General features: G+C 40.0%; 1 protein-coding gene across 3 annotated transcripts in view; it reads left to right on the top strand.

Annotated features, from left to right (window-relative positions):
- Elmo1 (engulfment and cell motility 1) overlaps nt 1–22,567 on the top strand; it is a 534,626-nt gene that overhangs the window by 168,064 nt on the left and 343,995 nt on the right. For all 3 annotated transcript variants that reach the window (XM_052729418.1, XM_052729416.1, XM_052729419.1), the window contains exons 7-8: nt 3,088–3,123; nt 14,795–14,894. In XM_052729418.1, coding sequence (XP_052585378.1) covers nt 3,088–3,123; nt 14,795–14,894 — 136 coding nt within the window. The remainder of the gene's footprint in view (nt 1–3,087; nt 3,124–14,794; nt 14,895–22,567) is intronic.

Here is a 22,567-nt window from a genome sequence, read left to right as displayed (position 1 = left end):
TTCCTTGTGTCTGTGATGGTCCCCATGAGTGCTTTGCGGCACCGCTGTCTCTGTGTCCCACCTTCCTTCTGCAGCAGCAGCTCTGGGTTCTAGTGTTCGTTTTATTCATTGATTTGTAGTGGGATGCTTGGTCAGCCCCTTGTCATTTTTGTACAGCTCTTCTAGCTCTGAGCTCATAGATGTCATGTTGGTGTTTCAAATTGGCCATGGTGAGCACAGTGACACAGTGGAGGATCATAAACATCACAAATCGGGTTTCCATGACCACCCCGGAGGTTTGCTTCTTAAACTTTATGGCCACACTGCTCTTTATAACCAAGTGGATCCTTTATTCCTATTTGTTCTCTGTCACCAGTATTGTTTATTGGATGTTCCTCTTGTCCTAGGCTTGGCCCAAGGCTCTGCAGTCTCTGTGTCCTGCTGACTGTCTCTCATTATTTACAGACATTTCTTTCTGTTTTGGCTCATCAGGATGTTCCCTTTATCTACTTTTTTTTCCTTAGCACGAGGCATTTTCCAAAGAAACTCTATTTCCCTGTAGTTCCACTGGCTTCTTGAAGTATCCCAGTAGCTGTGTGCTCAGGCTAGTCTTTCCTTACTCCTTTGATTCTACCAGTGGCTTTTTGATAAAGTAAGTCAAATAATAAACATTGTTTTAAATAAAGGAAGGGGAAATGAAAAAGAAGAGGAAAACTTAGAGTTTAGTTTTCATGTGGCTATTTGAGTTTCTGAAGGAATTGTCAGCAGTGTGGGGACAGACATAGCTCCACACTGTCGGCCTCAGCAGTGTATAATTCCCCTTATCTCTAGATGCATTGACACTAGCCAAACCCAGATACTTGACTTTGACATCAGCAGTAATGGATCAGACATTCAAGACTTGGACTTGCTCATACAATGAAGCAGGGTTGGAGACTTTGTGAAATATATTTTAATACAGGCCTCAGCATAGCAATTGAGAGAAAGAGATATCTCAGATAAAATAGGACATACCTAGGAGTGTGGGATGTATTTCCTAAGAGACAGTCACAGAGGATAAAATATACTCTTATGTGGGTATGGGTTACTCATGGGAGTCATAGAGAGTAAGACTTATGCAAGTGTAGGTATGGGCTCCTCTGGGGAGAGTTACAGAGTGAGACATATGCCAGTGTAGGTATGAGCTCCTCAAGGGAGAGTCATGATTAATTATCTTAGCATTAGCCATACATACCATTTTGGTGGCTCTCAAATGTTGCTAAGAAAGTGTTTTTGTGTTTCCTCTCTTTTTGTGAGTGAGATATGTGAGCAGGCTTTGGAGATGCCCAGCATGGAATTAGTGTCCGTAAGGTAACAATACCAGGAGCCACTGTGGTTTTGCAGGGTTAGTACATGCCACCTCCCTGTACATAGGTTCCTAGTGGGACTCCTAGGAAACTGCAGCTTCTGTCTAGGAAGGGAGAAGGCTTAAGCAGTTGTTAATTTGGTGGGATTCTTTCTTCTTTATTGGCAAGAGATTTCAACCAGATTCATGAGTAAAGGGCCTAGTCTTTCCTCATGTGCCCCTAACTTTCCACATCTTTCTTTCTTGCCTCAGGGTTACATTTAGAATATAGACCATAATGTCTCCTGAAGAGTGAAGTCATCCAGCCACCACTTAAGTACTTAGCTGTGTGTACCTCAGCTTCTGTCCCTTTATCCTCACGCAGAGCAGCCCTGGTCTTCAATGTGTTGGAAAGGCAGTGAGCTTATGTACAGATGGGACGGCCTGGTTCACACTTGATGCCTTTGTCAGTTGTGAGGAAAGAAAATCAGATGTCAGGGAGGCTCCGCCAAGTAACCTAAAAGTCAGATGATTTTTTGGGGAGGAGGTGTATGTGGGGAATAAGGTAATGACAAATTCAAGAGCGAGTGAAAGCAAAACACTTTTAATACACTAAAGAAAGTGACACTGGCACAGAGAGAAATCAGAAGTGACTGGTGTGCAGGTCTGGCGCAAGACAGTGACTTTGGAAGTTACCCAATCGTGAGAAATCCCTGTCTTCTCCCATAGGTCTAGACCTTTCCCCTTCTCAAATGTCTCTTCAGTTTAGGACACAAAGCCTTATCTAATGGGTATTCTGGGGCTTGAGACTGTCCCCTTTTTCTAGTGGTGGGCTCAGTCACACACAGGTGACCCGGAACTTTCCAAGTCTCAGAGTCCTGAGAGAAGCAGATACCAGCTGCAGCTGGAGGAGAGAGGGGCGTAGCACCTCCTGCTTATCTGTAACTGGTGAACTCTGAGCACACTTCGCACTGAAAATGGACCATCACAGTCTGTTTCTTATAGGTGTGACCGGCTGTAAGGAGGGATAGACACTAATCCACAGACCAACACACTGAAGGCAGATTTACAGCTGGATAGATCTGGCTGACTTGAGGAATGGGAGGAGCTTTGAGAAAATTAGAGTCTTTTGTCTATCTCTGTCTTCTTGAGCCTAGAATATGTTGTCCCCTGCCTCCTAAATTTTCTTTTCTCAGTTTAGTAATCCCAGCACTTTAGAGGCTGAGGCAGGAGGATAGGATGCTTGCAAATACAAGGACAGTCTGGGTTCCATAAAAGAGACTTGTTTTAAAATGAGTAAGTATAAGCCATTTTTAACATGCATAAACATTTAGGAGCCCATGTGCCCTTTATTCAGTCAGGTTTGTCTGTTGCACGCCCCGTCTCAGAGCCTCAGTTCCTGGCATCCTAACTGACCGCCATTGTCCTGAGAGGATGCACTCACTCTCAAGAGAGGAGGAAGAGATTACAAGCAGTGGGGATTTTATTGAAGAGAGAAAATAAATTTTTTCTAGTCTAGTCCTTTTGCCACAGCTTTACCCATTGCAAAGTTACCCATTCTCACTCCTTGGGGTTTCTTCCTCGGTTGAACACAGACGCATCCTGGTCTCCTGACTGTTACCGTTGTTACTGTCAGATGACTGCTCTGGCTGATGTTCTGAAATGGACAAGTGTTTCTACTGGCCTGTATCTAATCCTGAATTTTCTTTAAAATAGGTCTCTTATGGAAAAATCATTGCTTTGAAGCATGTTCCTCATATATGTATATATTTTTAATTTTGCAGACGATACCAGAAGTTACAGAAGATTATGAAGCCTTGGTAAGAATGCATCATCTATTGATGTGATTTCATACTTTATTTACTCTGCATAATTCAGTTGTAATCTCTCATTTTATAATTATGCATCTAGATATTTTGAGTATTTCCCCTTTTTGTTTGATGTTCTTATAAACAACTTAATTTTTTTCTTTTGCTATTTACTTGTGGCAGAAAGGGTTTTAGGATTGTTACCACTAAATGAGCAAAGCTGAATTGCTGTCTTCCTTGAGCAATGATAGGTATAATTTTATGCATTACTTTAAATAAAATTTTCTCTTTTGTGGCCTATGTGACGTTCAGAGTTAGAGTCTGACTTTCTTCAGAGGTCCAGAAAGCAAAAGATCCATTTATATATATTTAAACAGGATTTGTACATAGAATAAAAATTATTTGAGTCTGGAAAAATAGTTGCTCATCCATCTCCTATGTATTAATTTATCTGCATTACATTTGTGTCTGGAGATGTTAGAAGTTACTTTTTAAAAAGTTTTTTCTTTATTATTGAGAATTTCAGTGTCTAGTACATCATTAATTACTATATAGAAGAAAAACATTAAAGATGAGCCGTAGTTAAGACAGGGAGAAAAAATACTTTGTAGAAAACTGAAGCCAAGATGACCAGATATTGAAATTGACAGATAAAAATTCTAGAACTCTTGAAGGTAATAAGAGTAGTAGTATTTGTTAGTGGTGGTAGTGTGTGTGTGTGTGTGTGTGTGTGTGTGTGTGTGTGTGTGTGTGATAGAGACAGGGAATAGGGAATAAAAGAAGGCAGTGGTGGTGCAAATATGAACAAAAGCCAAACGAAAGACATTGGAAAATGCCATAATGAAACTTTACTTTTGTATACCAGTAGAAATTAGTAATAATAAAAATATGCTTAAAAAGTGAAATATTAGTATAATGAATGAACTTTTGGGAAGTCTTAACAGAGAAATAGAAAATGTCAAATACAAACAGATATCATTTATAAAACTAAAATAGTAGGGGTTGGAGAGAAGATTCAGTGGTTAAGAACACTGGTTACTCTTCCAGGGGGCCTGGGTTTGCAGAAAAAAATTAAAATCCACAGAGTTATATAAATTCATAGAGTTAAGAAACTCATGAAACCTATAAGAGATGAATACAAAGGAAATTATGTCTGGGAACATAATAACTTCTGAAATCAAGTTAAAATTAAAACCTTTAGGGCAGCCTGGGAACTTACTACATTGCAGTAATTAAAAATAAGGAGTTCTTGCTAGAAATAATGAAGACCAGAAGGCAACATGTTAAGAAAAAAAAAGAAAAAGAACAATGGTGTTGTCTGAATTTTAGATGGTCTTTTAATAAAAAGCTGAGAATCAGATATCAGGGTAAAAGCTGAAAGATCAGAGATGCAGAACAGCGAGCCCCTAGTTCTTACCTCTATGAAATTTTCAGTCTAAAGAGAGTGAGTACCTGTTTCCTCAAGCCTTATATACCTTTCTCTGCCCAGACATCACTTCCTGGGATTAAAGGCATGCGTGCTTCCTAGTACTGGGATTAAAGGTTTGTGCCACCACTCTCTGGCTTTGTTTCCAGTGTGGCCTTGAACTCACAGAGATCCAGAGAGATCTCTGCCTCCTGAGTGATAGGATTAAGGATGTGTGCCATCACTGCCTGAATCTAGTGGCTGACTCTGTCCTCTGATCCTTAGGCAAGTTTATTAGGGTACACAATATATAACCACATAATGGCTAGGAAAAGTAGGTAAAATCAGCAATATAAAGATACTGTAATTAACATTACTGAATGTTGTTTATGGAGTGCCGTGCTTATCAACAGAAGAACACATATCCAAGTATATGTGAAATATTCATCATGACAGATCAGATGCAGATCATAATGAATCTCAAGAATTTTGAAGTAATTGGAATTATGTAGATTATATTTTTCATTCCAAGATCATTTACCAGAAATCATTAACAAATAGCTGAAAATATGCAGATGGTTGGAAATTAGAAATTAGAAAACATGCTTATTTTTCCAAGAGTTGAGGGACAATAACTTTATTGAAAGTGCAAAATAACTTGAAGTGATGATACCAAAATTAGTGTGTATAGGGAAAGACAGTGTTTAGAGGGAAGTGTATACTCTTAAATGTTTATGTTAAAAAAAAAAAGAAGATAAAGAAAATTGCCAGGCAGCAGTGGTGCACGCCTTTAATCCCAGCACTCAGGAGGCAGAGCTAGGTGGATCTTTGTGAGTTGAAGGTCAGCCTGGTCTACAGAGCGAAATCCAGGACAGGCACCAAAACTACACAGAGAAACCCTGTCTCGAAAAACAAAACAAAAAAAAAAAAAAGGAAGAAAATCAGGGATAACACAGAATAGGAGGATTAAATGGGGTGGGATAGGAAGGCAAGGTAGAGGAAGGAACATGGGTAGGAACAACTAACACTTAATGCCCTTTGAAAAGCTATATGGAAACCTACTACTGTGGAAGCTTCCTAAAATAAATATTTTTATGAAAGGTCCTGAAATGGAGTCATCACATAATGGGATGGGGATGGGATAATGGTCTAACTAGACTCTTATGCCACCAAATAAAACCCAGTGACAGGAATGGGTTACAATTTGTTGAGTGGTTGGCCAAAGGGGTCTCATAGGCACTTCAAAATACCACAGGCTATTGCCAAGATTATTGGTTGCTCTCTGTAACCATATAGGTAAGGCCCTATTGCTGAACACAATATTTCTATATCATTAAATATGGAGAAATTGAGCTGGTACCCAGCTAGAAGCTTCACCCTTATGACTAGTGTTCATGGTGCTAGAAGTTATTTTGCATGCTAGTAGAGGAGAAAAGGAAATATGCACCTACAAACCCTGAGACCTGCAACAGCCACCTGCCTGCAGGATATACTGGTGCAACAGAGGCACAAACGTTATGGGTGTAACCAACCACTTTTACAATTAGATTTCAGGCCCACTCCATGAGACGGAACCCATATCTGACACTGCTAAAATGGCCTAGAACCTGAGACTAGACCAGTCAAGAAAACTTGCTCTTCTGCTAAGGCAGTGGTTCTCAGCCTTCCTAATGATGTGTGACCTTTTAATGGGGTTCCTGGTGGTTGGTAACCCCCAACCATAAAATTATTTTTGTTACTACTTCATAACTGTAATTTTGTTATTGTTACAAGTTGTAATGTAAATATCTGTGTTTTCTGATAGTCTTAGGTGACCCTTGTGAAAGGGTTATTTGACCCCCAAAGAGGTCATGATCCACAAGTTGAAAACCTCTTTGCTAAGGGAACAGAGCAATAAAATGATTTCTAATGATATATTGCTTTGCCTACCAATAAGTGCTTTGGTTAGCCCTCAGCAGAGATGTTTCTTCTTGCAGTGGATGGGAATTAATACAGAAATTCATTACTAGACAATGTGCAGAGAGTGAGAGACTTTAGAATACTTAATCTTAAATGAGATGTCTTTATCAAACCTCTCCCTTCAAGACTCAGGGGTCTATGCCAAAGAGGAGGTGGAAAAATTGTAAGAGCCAGAGGTGGTGGATGATTTCAGGGGAATAGTGTCGTCCAGATACAACAGGGCTGATACGCCTATGAGCTCACAGAGACACTGTCCGCATGCATAAGAAAAGCACAGGTTCAAATCAGACAGAATTCCAGCACTGATAAGAGGGATACAAAGTCCCATTTCTAACCAAGAATTGATACCTGCTGGAGAAGGAAAGATCAGCTTTCTCCAGTGGAGTGTAACTGACTCTGTCAGCCACCTTCCAAGGCAGACTCCAAGCCCATGACCAGTAGTGGGCCAACAGAAAATGGACACCATGTATTTTCTGAGGGTGGTCCCAGTGGTGTTTATGTTACTGTTTTTGTTTGTTTGTATTTTTGATTTTTTTGTTTTGTTTTGCTTTTGAGGACCTGGGAGAAGGGAGGGCAAAGAATATGATCAAAAAATTGTATGAAAAAAACTTTAAATAAAAAGAAAAAGGCGTATAAATTTTTACTTGGGACTAGGAAACATCTGAACTTATTAAGTAGAGAATAAAAATAGCAGTTTTTGAAAAAAGAAGGAGTCAAATAAAAAAGAAATTTTAGGAAAATAAATTATTTGGAGATCTTTATGAGAGTAAGATCATCACGGAGGTGAGCAGTAGGAGCAGCAGAGAGTATATCACGCAGAGCCTGCTGATTTTAAAAGCAAAATGAAGGCATACTGTGAATATTTCTCTGCTAGTAAATTTTAAATTTTAGAGAAAATACACAAAGTTCTTCCTTATGAGATAGAAATCACTGTGTGTACCTGCCATGGAAACACATGGCTTTGATCTCCTTTCAAGAATAACTTGCCTCTCAGTCAGGAGGACTTGACTCACAGGACAGCTGTCAGCTATAGCACATTCTAAATCTACGCCAGCTTTGAGTCAAGGCTGCTCTCTCCCGCAGCCTCCAGTCACTGAGCGTGGGGTAAATACTGGGGCCTACCTCTTTCTGCCCATTGTGGGACTCTTCCAACAGCCATAGTTTATTCTGCAGTTTGTATCTCTCTCGTTCTGGAGTTTCCCATTAGTTAATTGTTAGGTCTCTATCTACTTCTTCTCTCAGACATCTAATCTACAATCTGCAAAGTTTCCATACCCAATTCTACCTTCTGCATTATCATATTCTTTAATTGTGTACAAGTGTCTACATGTGTATGGGGTGTGCATGCTCATGTGTATGTATATGCATGTGGGATCCAGAGGGAAACCTTGGATGCTCTATGTTCAGAAAAGTTGTCCACTTCCTTTGAAACAAAGTCTCTTGTTGGCCTGAATCTCAGCAATTACACTAAACTGTCTGGTTAATGAGCCCCAGGGACCCTCCTGTTTCTGTTTCCCCAGCTCTTGGGTTTCAGATACCACCCATCAAACCCAGCATTTTATGTATATACCAGGAGCATCAAACCCAGGTCCTTTCACTTGCAAGATCAGTGTTTCACTGACTGAGTCCCAGGCCCAGGCCTTATCCTTTGTCTTTCACAAGCATTACCTGGTTTTCCATGAAGTTCCTCAGTCTCCTAACTGTCCTAGCCGCTGCTTCTTAGAGAAACAAAACCTTACATTAAAACTGACTCCTGATAAATAATAGCTGTGGGTGTTCATGTTTTCTCAGGTAGTTGAGATCATTATAAAATAAACTTTGCTGGTGTGAATAATGATTACAAAGGTAAATTCCATCATACATTTGTAAAGAATTACCAAATATATAACAAATAGGGAGGAACAGTTTACAGCAATTTTATGTGGCATGTATTATTCTAATACCTACATCTGACTCAGACAATACAGGAATTAAAAAAATTATGGACCAGTTTTTCCAGTGAACAGAGATACAGAAGATCCCAGAAAGGTATTAACACAGGAATAAGCAATACATAAAAGACTAATATGTCTTGATTGATGCCAGCCTGAAGTCAAAGATGTTATCTCTCAGCAGCCTTTAGTCACTGAGCATGGGGCGGGAACATTGTTAATTTCTATTTTCAATTAAATTGAATTGAGTGCTACCTAGGCAATAAATAAACTATAGTATTTATTATCTCTGTCTCTGTCTGTGTATGCATGCATGTTTGAGTATGTGTGTGTGTGTGTGTACTGTCATTTCCAAAGAGAAGTACTGGTGGGGGTGAGAGGGCACTATTTCAATAGACTGAGAGCAATGAAATAGGAAGGAATCTGCTCGTGCGGTCATTCATTTTCTCCAACTCCTCTTTCTACACACACACACACACACACACACACACACACACACACACACACACTTCTCTCCTTCTTTGCCACCCTGAGGTAAACAAACTCTGATGATGACTGATGTGAAACTGAGTCAGTGTGATTCTCCTCTCCCATAGATTGTTTCATCATATATTTACTACAGCAACAAAAAGTCCAACACATTGACCAATGTGATTTCTACAAGAAACAGCTTACCAATTGAAAATTAGTGCTCAGCTTTTAACAAAACCATGAGAGATCAGATAAAATCACTTTTTATAGAGGAAAAGACCATAAACCCAATATTCATTCGTATTAAAAGTTCCCAGCAGAAAGAACTACATCACCTGATGAAGACTATCTATTTAAAAAAGGCCAGCCAACTGATGGTGGAAAGTCTGATGTTTTCTTAACTTGAAGATTAGTCAAAGGCAAATATTGCTTCCTTTCTGTACTTCTACTTGGCATAGTTTTGTATGAGTTCTTACCCTGTGTGAAAAGCCAAGAAAGCAGTAAAAAGGCACAGTATCAGAAAGACACAAAACTATCTCTATGCATAGAAGACCCAATTATGTAGAAAATCCTAACAAAGCTACAGAGAACCTGGCAGGTATAATAACAACATCCACCAAGGTCTTGAAATATAATACCCCTGCATAAAATATTGTGTACTTTCATGTTTTCAGCAAACAAATAGGAATGACATTACATTTTTCCATTTATAAAGTGTCAAAATGAGAAAAGAGAAAATTCTTATGGATAAATTCAACCCAAACGTGCAGTATCTGTTCCTTGAAAAATAAAAGCATTGCTAAGTGACATTAAAGACCTAAATTATTGGGAAGAGACCATTTTGTGGATGGAGAAACAATACTGAAGATACGAATTCTCCACAAATCTTAGTTTAATGCTATATAAATCACTGAAACAAACCAAACAAACAAACAAAAACCGAGGGCACATGAGATGGCTCACTGGGCAAGTGAACTTACCTGAGTTCAGTCCCTGGAATTTTCATGGTGAAAGGAGAGACCTGTCTGCTGCAAGTTGTCCTTTGACCTCCATATGTGTGCTATGGCATGGGCATGCATCCACACATGTACACACACACACACACACACACACACACTGACCAAACCAAAAAAATCAACCCCCAAACTACACACACAATAAATAAGTAAATGTAAAAAGTAAAAACAAAAACAAAAACAGAACCAAAGACAGCAACAACAACAACAACAACAAAAACAAACCTAAACAAATGAGACAATTCTAAAACTTAAGTGGAAATACATAATGGCTAGAATAGCCAAAGAGTCAACAACAAAATTGGAGGATTTCATAAGGTGCCTGTTAGACTGGTTATCAGGACAGCATTATATTGACATAAGGAAGAGAGGCAGGTAGGCCAATAGAAATATAACCAACTTAAATGTTCAGGAAAGGTCATGAGCATGCCTGCTGATACAAGTGTAACTGATTCTGGAGGATAAGTAGACTGTCTAATTGAGAATTTTGGTGTCTACAACTTCCAATATAGATAAATGTTATCCATATTTGATAGAAAGCACATGGGAAGCCTGAACAGGGGAGGAACTAAAGCCTTTGACAATTAAGGATCTATTTGCTATTGTTCATGAATAGTGTTAAAAAGTTTCTTTTATGTTCAGCATTTTTCTCGGTCTGTGTTGGGCACAGCATCCTATGAAAATGTTTGAAAGGCCTATACTTTTGCAAAATTAGCAGCTTAAGTTTACACGCTTGTTTTTAGATTGGCTGGGTTTTGCTGGAATGAAGATTCCATCTACAAATTGATGAAAAACATTTATTTGAATCATTCCAGGACACATGGTGTGTCAGCTGTGAGGGTGGCTGCCGACCAGCACGTGTAGATTGTGGCAGTCAGTACTGCAAAATCTTTAGTCTAACACACACACACACACACACACACACACACACACACAAAGTAAAAAATGTTCTGGAATGTGCCATGTGGTTTCTTTATATTTGTAATTCTCTTAAGGCTTGATCCTTCACTCAGCATAAAAGTAGAACCTGGGCTTTTGCCTTTGCTCTGTGGAGTCCTAGTCACTCTTGCAGCAGTGGAAGTAAATATTTACATCAGCGTTCAGTAAAAGTTGCTATCTCCAGCTCATTCGAAAGAGCTCTTTTGATTTAAAATAAAATAAAAATTTAGCATGGTCTCTTTTCCTTGCAGCTGAAGTTTTGAAGTTTAATTGTGAAAAAGTCTTCATGGAATTACATGTTCTCTGTGGAACATATGTATATATATATATAATATGTATATATATGTATATATGTGTATATATACTATATGTGTATATGTGTATATATATACTATAATGTATATTGCATGAATGTTTGTTATGTATTGTACCATGTAACACACATATCACAATGTGTTAACATTTAATGCATTAGGAGGAGGTTGTATTATATGATTCTTTCTATCAGTCAATCATCTAGCTATTGTTTTAGTGAATGGGCCAATTCTGACCCAAGAGCATCTTGATAGTCCCATTATGAGACACAGCCTTTCTGTTCCTCGTCAGTCATCAGCATTGATGATGACTGACAAGTTCAGAGCTTGCTATCTGCAGCCTGGGAACGTCTGCTCTTGCTCCTTATTAGCTGTCCAGATTGAAGTCTTAGACAACTTGGTTTGGAGATTCGGAAACCAGCACACTTCTCCTCTCCATCTGTCTTCCTTTCCTCGGTCCTTGAAGCCTGTTGAAGGAATCTGTAGACAGAGCTCTTGAACATTTTAAGGGAGGATGATTATCTTCCTAAGGCCATTGAATTGGGATTACAGCTGGGGAGCTGACTCGTTTGACCTTTAGATTCTTTTAGAAGGAATATATGCAGTATTGGAAAGAGCAAAAAATATATATATATATGATTTCTCTGTTGTTTTTAAAGGACTGATGGAGACGGATGGCGAGCCTAAGGCCATGGGTGCTCCTTTGCTCAGATAGCTGACTGGGAAGGAAGGGTTGAGCTGGCAGTGGATGCTTTCCTGGGCCACTTCTTGTTCTTTGGTTGATTCTCTTATCAATGTCACTGAGGCAGACATTTTAGTTCTGAATAGAGGCTGTGGTGGCATCGTTCCATGAGGGGTATGGCAGACCCTTTTAGTGTCTGTGAACCTTTATCACGTCAGGTATAAGCCAATGCCAGATTGTTTTACTCTTTGTAAGCAAATAAACAAAATATCCAGTATTACTTTTGAATAATACATATATTATAATGTTTTCACAGCAATACAGATACCTACCCAGTCTAGTAATAAATACCACTAATTGAATGTGTTACCTGCCTCTTATTTCCTGAGGCGTTTTCTCTTATAGGGGCTGATCCTGGATTTTCTTGTGATTCATTGTATACAAGGTTTACTTTTATAGTTTTGCTTAACTTCCTTTGATTTTTTTTTCTTAAAGCCTATTTCATACTTATTCTAGTTTTTTTGCTCTTTCCAATACTGCATTTTCTGTATGGCGTTTCCTTTAGTTGTGTGAGCCTCTGATGCCACCTAGGGGGCACCTGAGAGATTTGGGATGCTTGTGTTTTTCTTGCTTCTAAGAACAGACTACATTTTACAGGGTGGAGTGTGCAATGCTTGAAGCCCTGAACTTCGTTTGCTTTTTAAAATGCTACCTTTTTGTGGTGACATTAGGCAGCCCTCACCCGCTGCTTACTGTTCTCCATGCCGTTTTCAGGGTAGGCACCGGAGCTGGCTTCCTTTTCCTAAATAACCCCTGGGGTAGGACCACCGTCACCACATTGACTCCCTCCTCACTTGATTCTCACAAACGAAGAAACTGAAGCCGGGATGGTGGAGTAGCTTGCTGTGTAGAACCTTTGCTCCATGACTTGAGGCCACCCACCTGTTTCTTTTTAGTGGGTCTCTTCCTCTCTGCGCTCTGTATTATTGTCTTGTGAGAGTCACTTCCTTCTTGACGAGTTCCTTTCAGCACTGTGGCTTCCAAGATGAACGTTGCTTTCTAAAGCTGGCCTGAGCGGAACAGCAGCAGGGCGGGGTGTGGAGAAGAGGCTGTGATGAGCGGCAAACCTCTTTTGTACTGTATTAGTTGAAAATAGGGAACTTCATTCTAAATTTGTTTTGAGACTTTGAAATGGAGAAATAAGGTGACATGTTATTCTGTAGATGAAAAGTTTGAACAACCAACTAAAAACTGAGTGTGCAAATTCACATTACTATGTAGTGTAGTATAGAAATCATGCTTGGTGTTCTGTGATGGTCTCTTTGGTAAGGCAGCCATCAAGGCAGGAACATAGAACTGAGCACAAACTCCTTCTCATGCTAGAAAGAGTAGTTTATTGTAGGCATTTTAAGTATAGCACATTTTGGTGAATATTTTTCCTGGTGACAACTCCACCTCATGTGCACAATAAAGCCTAAGACATGACTACGTTGAAATGCTTTCTAACGTACATGTGACATCTTCCATAGAGATGGGTTCTGTAGATTGACTACATGTGGCATCTTCCATAAAGATGGGTTCTGTAGACTGACAAGATCACAGTAAGGGTCCAGGGGTTTCCCCTAGTACTTATCTGTGAGCCCAAGAAGCTCCATGCCTCCCACACACAGACATTCCTTAAAGCCCAATGACTAAGTTCCTAGTTAGTGTAAAACAAGTGAGTTGACTCACATGCGTATTGCATATGTGTACACATACCTGCATAGAGAGAGCGGCTCTCAGTGTTCCTAGTGCTTCCACCCTCGTGCCCCCAACCATAAAGTTACGTTTTTGCTACTTCGTAACTATTATTTTGCTACTGCTGTGAATCCTAATGTAAATATCTGATATGTGACTCCAAAGGGGTTGTGACCCACAGGTTGAGAATCACTGACTTAGAGCATCTTAATCCTATTTTGAGATTCCTTTTGACTTATTTGTATATGTGTGTTTATGTTCATGTGCTTATAAGAGCCTATGGAGGCCAGAAGAGGGCTTTGGATTCCCCAGGAGCTGAAGTTACACTACAGGTGGTTATGAGCCACCCAACATGGATCCTGGGACCTGAACTCTGGCCCTCTTTGAGGGCAGCAGAAGTGCTTAATCTCTGAGCCATCTTTTCATTGCCTTTGAATCCTGTCTTCAGGGCTAGTGTTGCAGGGAGCCTACCAGAGATGACCACTCAGACACATTTTATAGCCAACTGAAAGTCTTTATTCCAGCCGTCTGGGACTACACTTAGGTATTCAGACCTATGTGAAGCCCTGAGCATTTAGACCAAGGGGTTTTTAAAGGCAAAAGCCACATCCTGTTATCTTGCTCAGCAGATGCAGGGGGAGGCTTGCACAAGCAAGCATTTTAGTAGAAACTAAGATAAGCTGCTAAATGGGGGGGGGCTGTGCAAGCAAGCAGCAAGAATGTAAGATATAGGAAATGGAGGAACATTCACATTGTCACATTAGTATTCTTAATATAATTATTTTAAATTTTTCTTCTTGATTCCTGTGGTCCATAAAATTCCTCTTTTACTTCATCTGTCATTTGCTGAGAAGTTGGTTAAGCTATCACTCCTGAAAGCTTATACTCTACACTATGTGAAGAGCTCTGTATGCAGTCTTGTGGTTATATAGCAATTATCTGGCTTCCCAGTTGAGTAAACAGACTCTCAGAGGGGTTAAGTGAATTACCCAGTGGGACACAGCTCTCCAAAGTGTGGCCCATGTGAGGCAAGCTTGTTCAGTCACTGACTACCTGGTTGTTCAGAGTTTCTGCCCTTTCCTGTAACTTGTATGTAAGTATTTCCTGTTAGTGTCCCGCTTCTTACCCCTATGGTCTTTGAAAGATCGACTTTGTTAAATCTTCTCATGTCTGTGTTGTTGCTGGTGTTCAGCTTTGACTTTGTAACTCTAATGCCTCTTGTTTTGCAGCTTTGGAGACATGCTGTCCTTCACTTTGACGGCCTTTGTGGAGCTAATGGACCATGGCATTGTGTCATGGGATACATTCTCAGTGGCATTCATAAAGAAGGTAATGTAGTCTGTGCTTTCCTAAGCTCAACACTGGTTCTTTTTTTACTCACACATAATTCTCTGCATTATGGCTACTTTATAACTGCTTTCTTTAGTTCTTTATGTTGAAAGATGGAATGATTTTGGTAGTAATACATATGTGGGGAACAGAGCCCCCAAAATGCTGTATGAAAATTGTATTTTTGTCCCCACAGAGATCATCAGTGGTAGCATGTGAGAACCTAGAGTTAAGGAGAAATCAAAGTTCTCGGCTCCAATTTGCACAGTGTAACTATAAATCTTCAGGCCTAAGCACAAGGCTGAGATAGGGCTGACTGGGAATGGTGTGGGCTTTGGAAATCTCCAAGTCCCCTTTCAGTGACACACCTCCTAATCCTTTCCAAACAGTTCATCAAGTGGAGACTAAGCATGTAAACATAGAAACCTATGGGAACCATTTTCATCAAAACCACCACACTTGCCTAAGGGCTAACATTGCTTGTTTTCCATTTGGTGTTCATCTTGGGGAGGGGCTACTTGAAATTAAAGGCAGGAGAGAGAGCCATAGTTTCTGGAACAAGGGTGTTGGCAGTGGAAGCCCTGCAGGTCTCATGTTTATTTAAGGTAAAGGACTTCTTGACGTACTCCTAAATCTTTCCTTTTCTGTGTCTATGAACTTAGAGGTTAGGTAAGTAAAGGAGAATCGTACTGTTGTTGATTGGCAGAATTGCTAAAAAGAAACTATTATTGATCATAAAGTCAAAAGCATACTTGTGTTACAAAGCATTCATCTGGAATTGATAGGGACTGTAGGCAATATATTATGAGACTAGAACATGAATTTCCATATCTTGTCTTTCTAGAATAAGCTCTAGAGAAACAATTCTACACATGAAGGAACTGGGTTTTCTGGAACTTTATACTATAGTCGGAAGTTTCTCTATGTCCCACCCAGCCCATGGTTGGGACAAATATCTCTCACCCACAGTCCCGCGGCTGCTTATAAAATAATCACTCGGAAGCTTATATTAATTATAACTACTTGTCCATTAGCTCAGGCTTATTACTGACTAGCTCTTACACTGAAACTAACCCATAGTTCTTATCTATGTTTAGCCATGTGCCTTGGTACCTATTCTCAGTTCTGCCTTGTCATCTTGCTTCCTCTGTGTCTGACTGGCGACTCCTGACTCAGCCTTCCTCTTCCCAGAATTCTCCTTGTCTGCTTGCTCTGCCTATACCTCCTGTCTGGTTACTGGCTAATCAGTGTTTTATTTATCAACCAATCAGAGCAACACATATTCACAGCATACAGAATATCCCACAGCACCTCCTCTTTTCTGTCTAATCAAAACCGAAGGTTTTAACTTTAACATAGTAAAATTACATAAAACAAAACAGTTATCAAGCAAGAATTACAGTTATAATATCTAGTCTACTTGTATTTGGCAAAATTAAAGAAAATATTCTTTCTATCCTATATTTGTGAGTCTAAAGTTTGATATCTAATTTATCTTTTATCATAACCAATGAAAATTATATCTAGTCTTCAACTATATACACCAAAGACCCCAGAAGGATATAATATTACCTAAGTAAACAGAAAATGCATTGTAAGCAATTTCCAAAGTTCTGGAAATGACAGAGACAGCTACCTGCCAGGACAGTTATCCAAAGTTTCTCTGCAATGTTGGGGCATCCTTATTCAGCCCACAGGCCTAGAGTCTCTCAGTCACTTCTCTTGGTGATCTGTAGAATGTCTGGCAGTTTCTTCTGTGAAGCAGAACCTGAAGGACCATCTTGCCTTGCAAAGTTCAGTGGTCACCTTAATATTGGTTCTGCATGTCTAGTTGATACAGCATTTTGTCAAGCAGTCCAGGCAAGAACAGTTTCTTGCCCAAATGGCTATTTTTACCAAGAAGAAGATAAACTCCATATGGAATGTCTTCAACACCTGTCTTCCTCTTTGAAGTAAATCAGTGCTGCCAGGAGCAGATGTGTCTCATTGTCCAGGAAAGTCTAAGTTTTTAAAACATTTTAAATGCCATATTCTGTAGGTTTTTGAAGTATTTGAAGATTACCTACCTAATTGAAATATATCTATGTATACCTAGAAAACTTAACTAACATGACTGTAAGTTTGACTGTCATAGAAGACTAATTATTAATCTATATTTCTTAATTATCCATTACAGTTTAAATGAGTTACATAAACATAATATCTTAAATGAGAGTGTGTGTATATATATATATATATATATATATATATACAGTATAACAAAATTAAATTTGTATCAATAAACTAAAATCCATGGCATTGTAAAACATTTCAAACAAATTGTTACTCATTATCCTATCATATCTATATTCTTTTTTCTTCTTTAGAGATTGCATTTATAATCAATCCCCTTTAAATAAAAATGAACATTTATAAACAATATTTTGCGAATTTGGGTGTAGCTTCTTGTACTACTTCCTGCTGGATGGGGTTGCTGGCAATCTTACGGGGAGCCTGAGAAAATTAAGAATTATGGTCAAGTCCTGACTGGAGTAGTCTGTGAGGCTGCATTGTCTGAGCCAGTTGCCTTGAAGCTGATCTGGATGTTGGAACATCTGGAGACCTCTCAGGGGGTCTTCCTTGATCAAACCATATAAGCCTGGAAGCAATCCACAGGTTCTCATCTTCTGTGGAAACAAAAGCAGATCCTCTTTCCCAAAGCAACATATCCTTAGACATAAATTTTGAAGTCAAGATACCTTTAAAATATATATATATATATATATATATATATATATATATATATTGATTTAACTCAGCAGCCTTTACAATCAAATATCTTTCTGCAGTTAAAAATCCCAAAGACAACACAATCCAGATTCTCTGTGTAATATCCACCTTTATGTGGCTTATTTTTTATATTACCTTTACTGTCTCTTTACAGACTTTATTTTTTAAAACTGTTTCTTTATATAATTGTCTATATTCATTTTCTTCTCTCTTCCAAGCCTATGTACATTTTTATACATACTGTAAACTATTTAAAGTCTTATTCCATCTGAATCTGTCTTATTGTGAATCTATTGCTTTAAACTGCAGTGGCTAGTACTGAAGCAGAAACCTTGGCTGCTGACTCTGCCCACTTCAGCTTTCCAATATGGTGGTGGTACATTTACCACCAGCCCTGGGAGCCATGTGCACCACCAACTCTTGGAAGCAGTGGGTCTATGCCTCCATCAAAGCAGCATGTAGCCCAGAAACCATTTGTGTGTGTGTGTGTGTGTGTGTGTGTGTGTGTGTGTGTGTGTGTTTGTGTGTGTGTGTCTGTACTAGGAAAAGCTAAATCCACCGTGCAGTGCATTGCGTGGCTTGGAAATGCCACTGTGTACTGTGGCAGGAATCTGCCATGCTGCACTCAATCCCACAGGCCATGAACTCACTGTACTGTAGCTCAAGTCCGCACGCCATGGTGTGTCTGTACCCTGGTGTCTATATCTCGGCCCTCATGAGTCATGAAGTAGAAAGCTGTTCTTAGCCCAATTTTAGAATTTCTTTTTAAGTACTCTCAAGTTTTAGGTGGAAAGTCTTGCCACCACATCTGGGCGCCATTATACTTACAAATTTTTAACACTTTCTCAATGTATAGAAGGCCTTCTTTCCTAGTCCACATGTCCTGTTCATCATGTGTCAGAGACCCTCTGGAGAGTGACAACACTGTCCTGAGTAGGAGTTCCTGGAAATCACATATGCCCACTGACATTAGCTTTCTGGGTTCTCATGCAGTTATTGTCTTCTTCTCCTCCTCTTCCCCCTTCTCCTTCTTCTTCCTTCTTCTTTTGTGCAGCTAAGCCTAGCTTCTCATGATGAGGAGTGAGGACAGTGGCTCAGAGGTCAGCAGGGTCATGGTGAAGGAGAATCTCCTCAGTGGCCAGAGTTCTTTCTCCTCAGCCACATCTGTGTTCCCCCACAGTCACAGAGCCAATAGGTGGTTGCCTTTCGGGCACTGTCCACTGTGCTGCTCTCCCTGGCCTTTCCAGCAGAATCCAGGATTCTTGCTTCTGTATGAGCCACCTCCTCAGCCAGAAAAACATTTTTTTTTTTTTTTTTTGGTTTTTTCGAGACAGGGTTTCTCTGTGTAGCTTTGCGCCTTTCCTGGAACTCGCTTTGGAGACCAGGCTGGCCTCGAACTCACAGAGATCCGCCTGGCATTTATTTTTAAAAGGAAATCTTAGAAGGTGGAAAACAGAAGGAACATAGTGACATTTTATTTAAATATGTTTTCAAGTAAAATGCTCCTTGTCAGGAGTAAGAAGTAACAAAGTTTTGTTTTTTAAATGATGTGAGTTAAGTGATCAGAGACAATGGAAGTAATTTAGTTTTCTAACTAGCTAGAGAAGCATTCATTTTTAAAAGAAAATCCTAGAAGTTGGAAACAGAAGAAACATAGTGAAACTTGATTTAAATATATTTTCAAGTAATATGCTCCTTGTCAGGAGTAAGTATAACAAAGCTTTGTTTTAAATGATGCGAGTTAAATGTTCAGAGAAAATGGAAGTAATTTAGTTTTCTAACTAGTTAAGATGATTTCAATTTACTTTAAATTAAATTTAAAATCTCATTTAAACTAAAGATGCAAAAGCTAATTGTCTTGGCATTTTAAATCAAAACTGAAGTATTTTTAGTAGCAGCATATTTCATATATTGTTCTCAGTTCCATTGCATTGCTACTTAGATAAGAAAATTTGGAAAACAGCAGAAAATTAGTTAAATTGTGTAAAGTTAACTCTTTTTATTCATTAGGTGGGTCAAATTCAACATTCTGAGCACCTGGATTTGTGTGCTGGGACCTTTTCTAAACAGAGGTTTATCTTGACAAAACCCAGCTAGGAAACCCACAAAGCCACCTCTTCCTGCGGTCTATGGTGGCTTCTGATGCCAGTTCCCACCAGTTTGCAGAAGCAGCGCTGCGCCGCCAGCCTCTGCCTCTTTTTTCTACAACTTTAACTTTGTCAGCGTGGCTCTAGGTTCTAGTTTCCAGACTGGCTGCAGCAGATCACATTTTACAATGCTCTGACATTTGTCCTTCCATACTGACGTGCAGAATACAGTTGCGTTGTAAAGACTTGGTACTTAGAGAAAGGGTGGGCAGCCATAAGAAAGAAAGGAGAGAATAGAACATTCTGTGTTAGGAGTTGGTTTCCTCCCAGCCAAGAAAAATACCAGTGCTTTGTCTTGGAGGGAAAGCCTCATACACAGACTCGGAGGACCTGGCTCACCCTACAGATATTTTCCATGCTGAGGCAAACATTCAGGCATTTCTCTTCTTTGACCCAATGAGTTTTGCCTTTTGGAACCTGGAGAGATTTGTGAGTCTCTGCAAATTTGACAGTGCAGCTTCATGATGACTGTGGATGGCTTTTTAAAGTTTGGATGGCATTCAAGAAATTTGAGACCTAAAAAGCATTTTTGCTACCATTGGTTGATATCCCTTAGATTCTGTATCTGTGTGTGTGTGTGTGTGTGTGTGTGTGTGTGTGTGTGTGTGTGTGTGTGTGTGAGAGAGAGAGAGAGAGAGAGAGAGAGAGAGAGAGAGAGAGAGAGAGAGAGAGAGAGAGAGAGATGGAGTGTGTGTGGGATGTGAGGACATGCATGTGTGGTGTGGATGTATATGCATGTGTGCTGTGGGGAGGTCAGAGGTCATCTTTGAGTGTTGTTCCTCTGGAGCCATCCATCTTGGTTTTTTAGACTGGGACCCAAAGCTTGCCAATTAGGCTAGGCCAGCCAGCAAGCCTCAAGGATCCACCTGATGCCCTCTCCCCAGTGATAGAATTACAGGCCCACACCACTACACTTGGCTTTTCACATGAGTTCTGGGGACCAAACATAGGTCCTTATGCTTGTGAGACAAGCACTGCGCCACCTGAGCTGTTGCTCCAGCCCTGGCCCTTTGCATTTTAAAAGTAACCCGATATTCCTCTTACTTACTGCTTTGCATCAATGAGTGACTTGAGGAGTTGAACGCAAACTTATTACTAACTCCTCTAGTGTCACCGTCTTCTGGATATAGATCTGCTTTCCCCAGTCTGTGCTGTGCCTGACTGAGCTGGCTCACCTGCCTTGGTGAAGCTCAGTGATGTGTGGGGAGAAGCTGAAAGGTCCAGGAAGCATTGTTAATCTTGGGATGGGGGAAGCACTCTAGAATGTAACCAGGTGATCTGTAATCTTCTGTCACTATAGTCTTATCTATAATTTACAAACTGGGCACAGAGGATGTTTGCCCTTTTGCTGTTAAGGAGTTTGCCTGTGACTTCCTAGAGGGAGACAGTCATTACATTGCCTTAGATCACTCCCTGCTGAAAATATCGAGGCATTTAAAAGTCTAGTTACAGCCACCAGTAGATAACAACAAAAGGAGATGTGGGTTTCAAAGCACGATTGGTGTTTACCTCAGAACATGTGATCTAGTAAACTGGGCGCACACTTCTACCAGGCTTGTTCCCAACTCTGGGTTTATGTAAAACGCTCCTTCAATGAAATGTTTTAGGGTTGCAGAAGTGGTTGATACTCTGTGTCAAAGGAGAGCTGATTTAATAGAAAAGAATTATAAAGAGTATTTCTATGAACGTGAACAATGAGGCACCTAAAAATGAAGTATGGGTAAAAATGCTAATGCCTTAAACGAAAGCAGAGATCCTAGGCGATTACCCCACTCAGTGTCCCATTGTGTGAGGAGAGAGTTAATGTTCTGTGAAGAACTTAAAACCTATTTTAAGAACGTATACTTCATTGCTGAAAACATTTGAGAGAACTTACTGAATATTTGGAGGAAGTAATTATTGTCAGAGGATATTTATGGAAGTAAGTGGTGAATTTCCATTTAATGAAAAAGTTGACGAGGCTAGAGAGATGGCTGAGCAGCTGAGAGACTGGGTGCTCTTGTAAAGGACTTGGATTCAAATCCCAGCACCCATGCTGCTGCTCACAACCATCTGGAACCCCAGTTCCAGGAGATCTGATACCCTTTCTGGCCTATGAGGGCACCAGGTACACAGTGGTGCCTGGACACACATGCAGACAAAACACCCGTATACATGAAAAGAAAATAAAAGTGAAAAGAAGCGTGAGCATTGGAAGCCAGGCGTGGTGCTTCATGCTTATAACTCCAGTTCTCACAGCAGCATTGAGAGGCGAGGGCATGATGATTACTGTGAGTTTGAAGTTACCCTGAGCTACCCAGCAAGACTTTGTCTCAACGGAGAGAAAGAGGTAGGGTTTAAGGAAGGCCTGGGAAGAAGGCATTTGAGCCCAGGGGAAACTGAAAAGGGTGCTCTGGGTACAGTGGGTCATTGTTGTATGGACACATGAAAGCATGTCAAAGGGCAGTGTGTTCACAGGGATGGAGGGTAGGGAACTGGGAATATTAACCAGGAGTGGTCATGGAAACTCGGAAAGTGTGACAGTTGGTGAGAAGGAAGAAGTCAGGAGACAATGCTCTTGTTTCCATGCCATTTAATGTTAGGCTGCTGTGGCAATATGCAAAGGAGGTGACCTTTTGAGTGCCAAGAATAAGCAATGTGCTTCATAATTCATGCCCTTTTGTCTGTCCTTACTGGATTATAAGGAACCTAAAGTTAAAGCACGGTTGAGTCCCGTTCATGTATAGTTCTGAATCTATAGGACTGATCAAAACTGTT

The sequence above is a fragment of the Peromyscus californicus genome, unplaced genomic scaffold (assembly GCF_007827085.1).
Source record: "Peromyscus californicus insignis strain IS unplaced genomic scaffold, ASM782708v3 Scaffold_8__1_contigs__length_139910024, whole genome shotgun sequence".
NCBI classification, from domain to species: domain Eukaryota; kingdom Metazoa; phylum Chordata; class Mammalia; order Rodentia; family Cricetidae; genus Peromyscus; species Peromyscus californicus.
The sequence above is the reverse complement of the archived record's forward strand: the minus strand, read 5'-3'. Positions and strand labels throughout refer to the sequence as shown.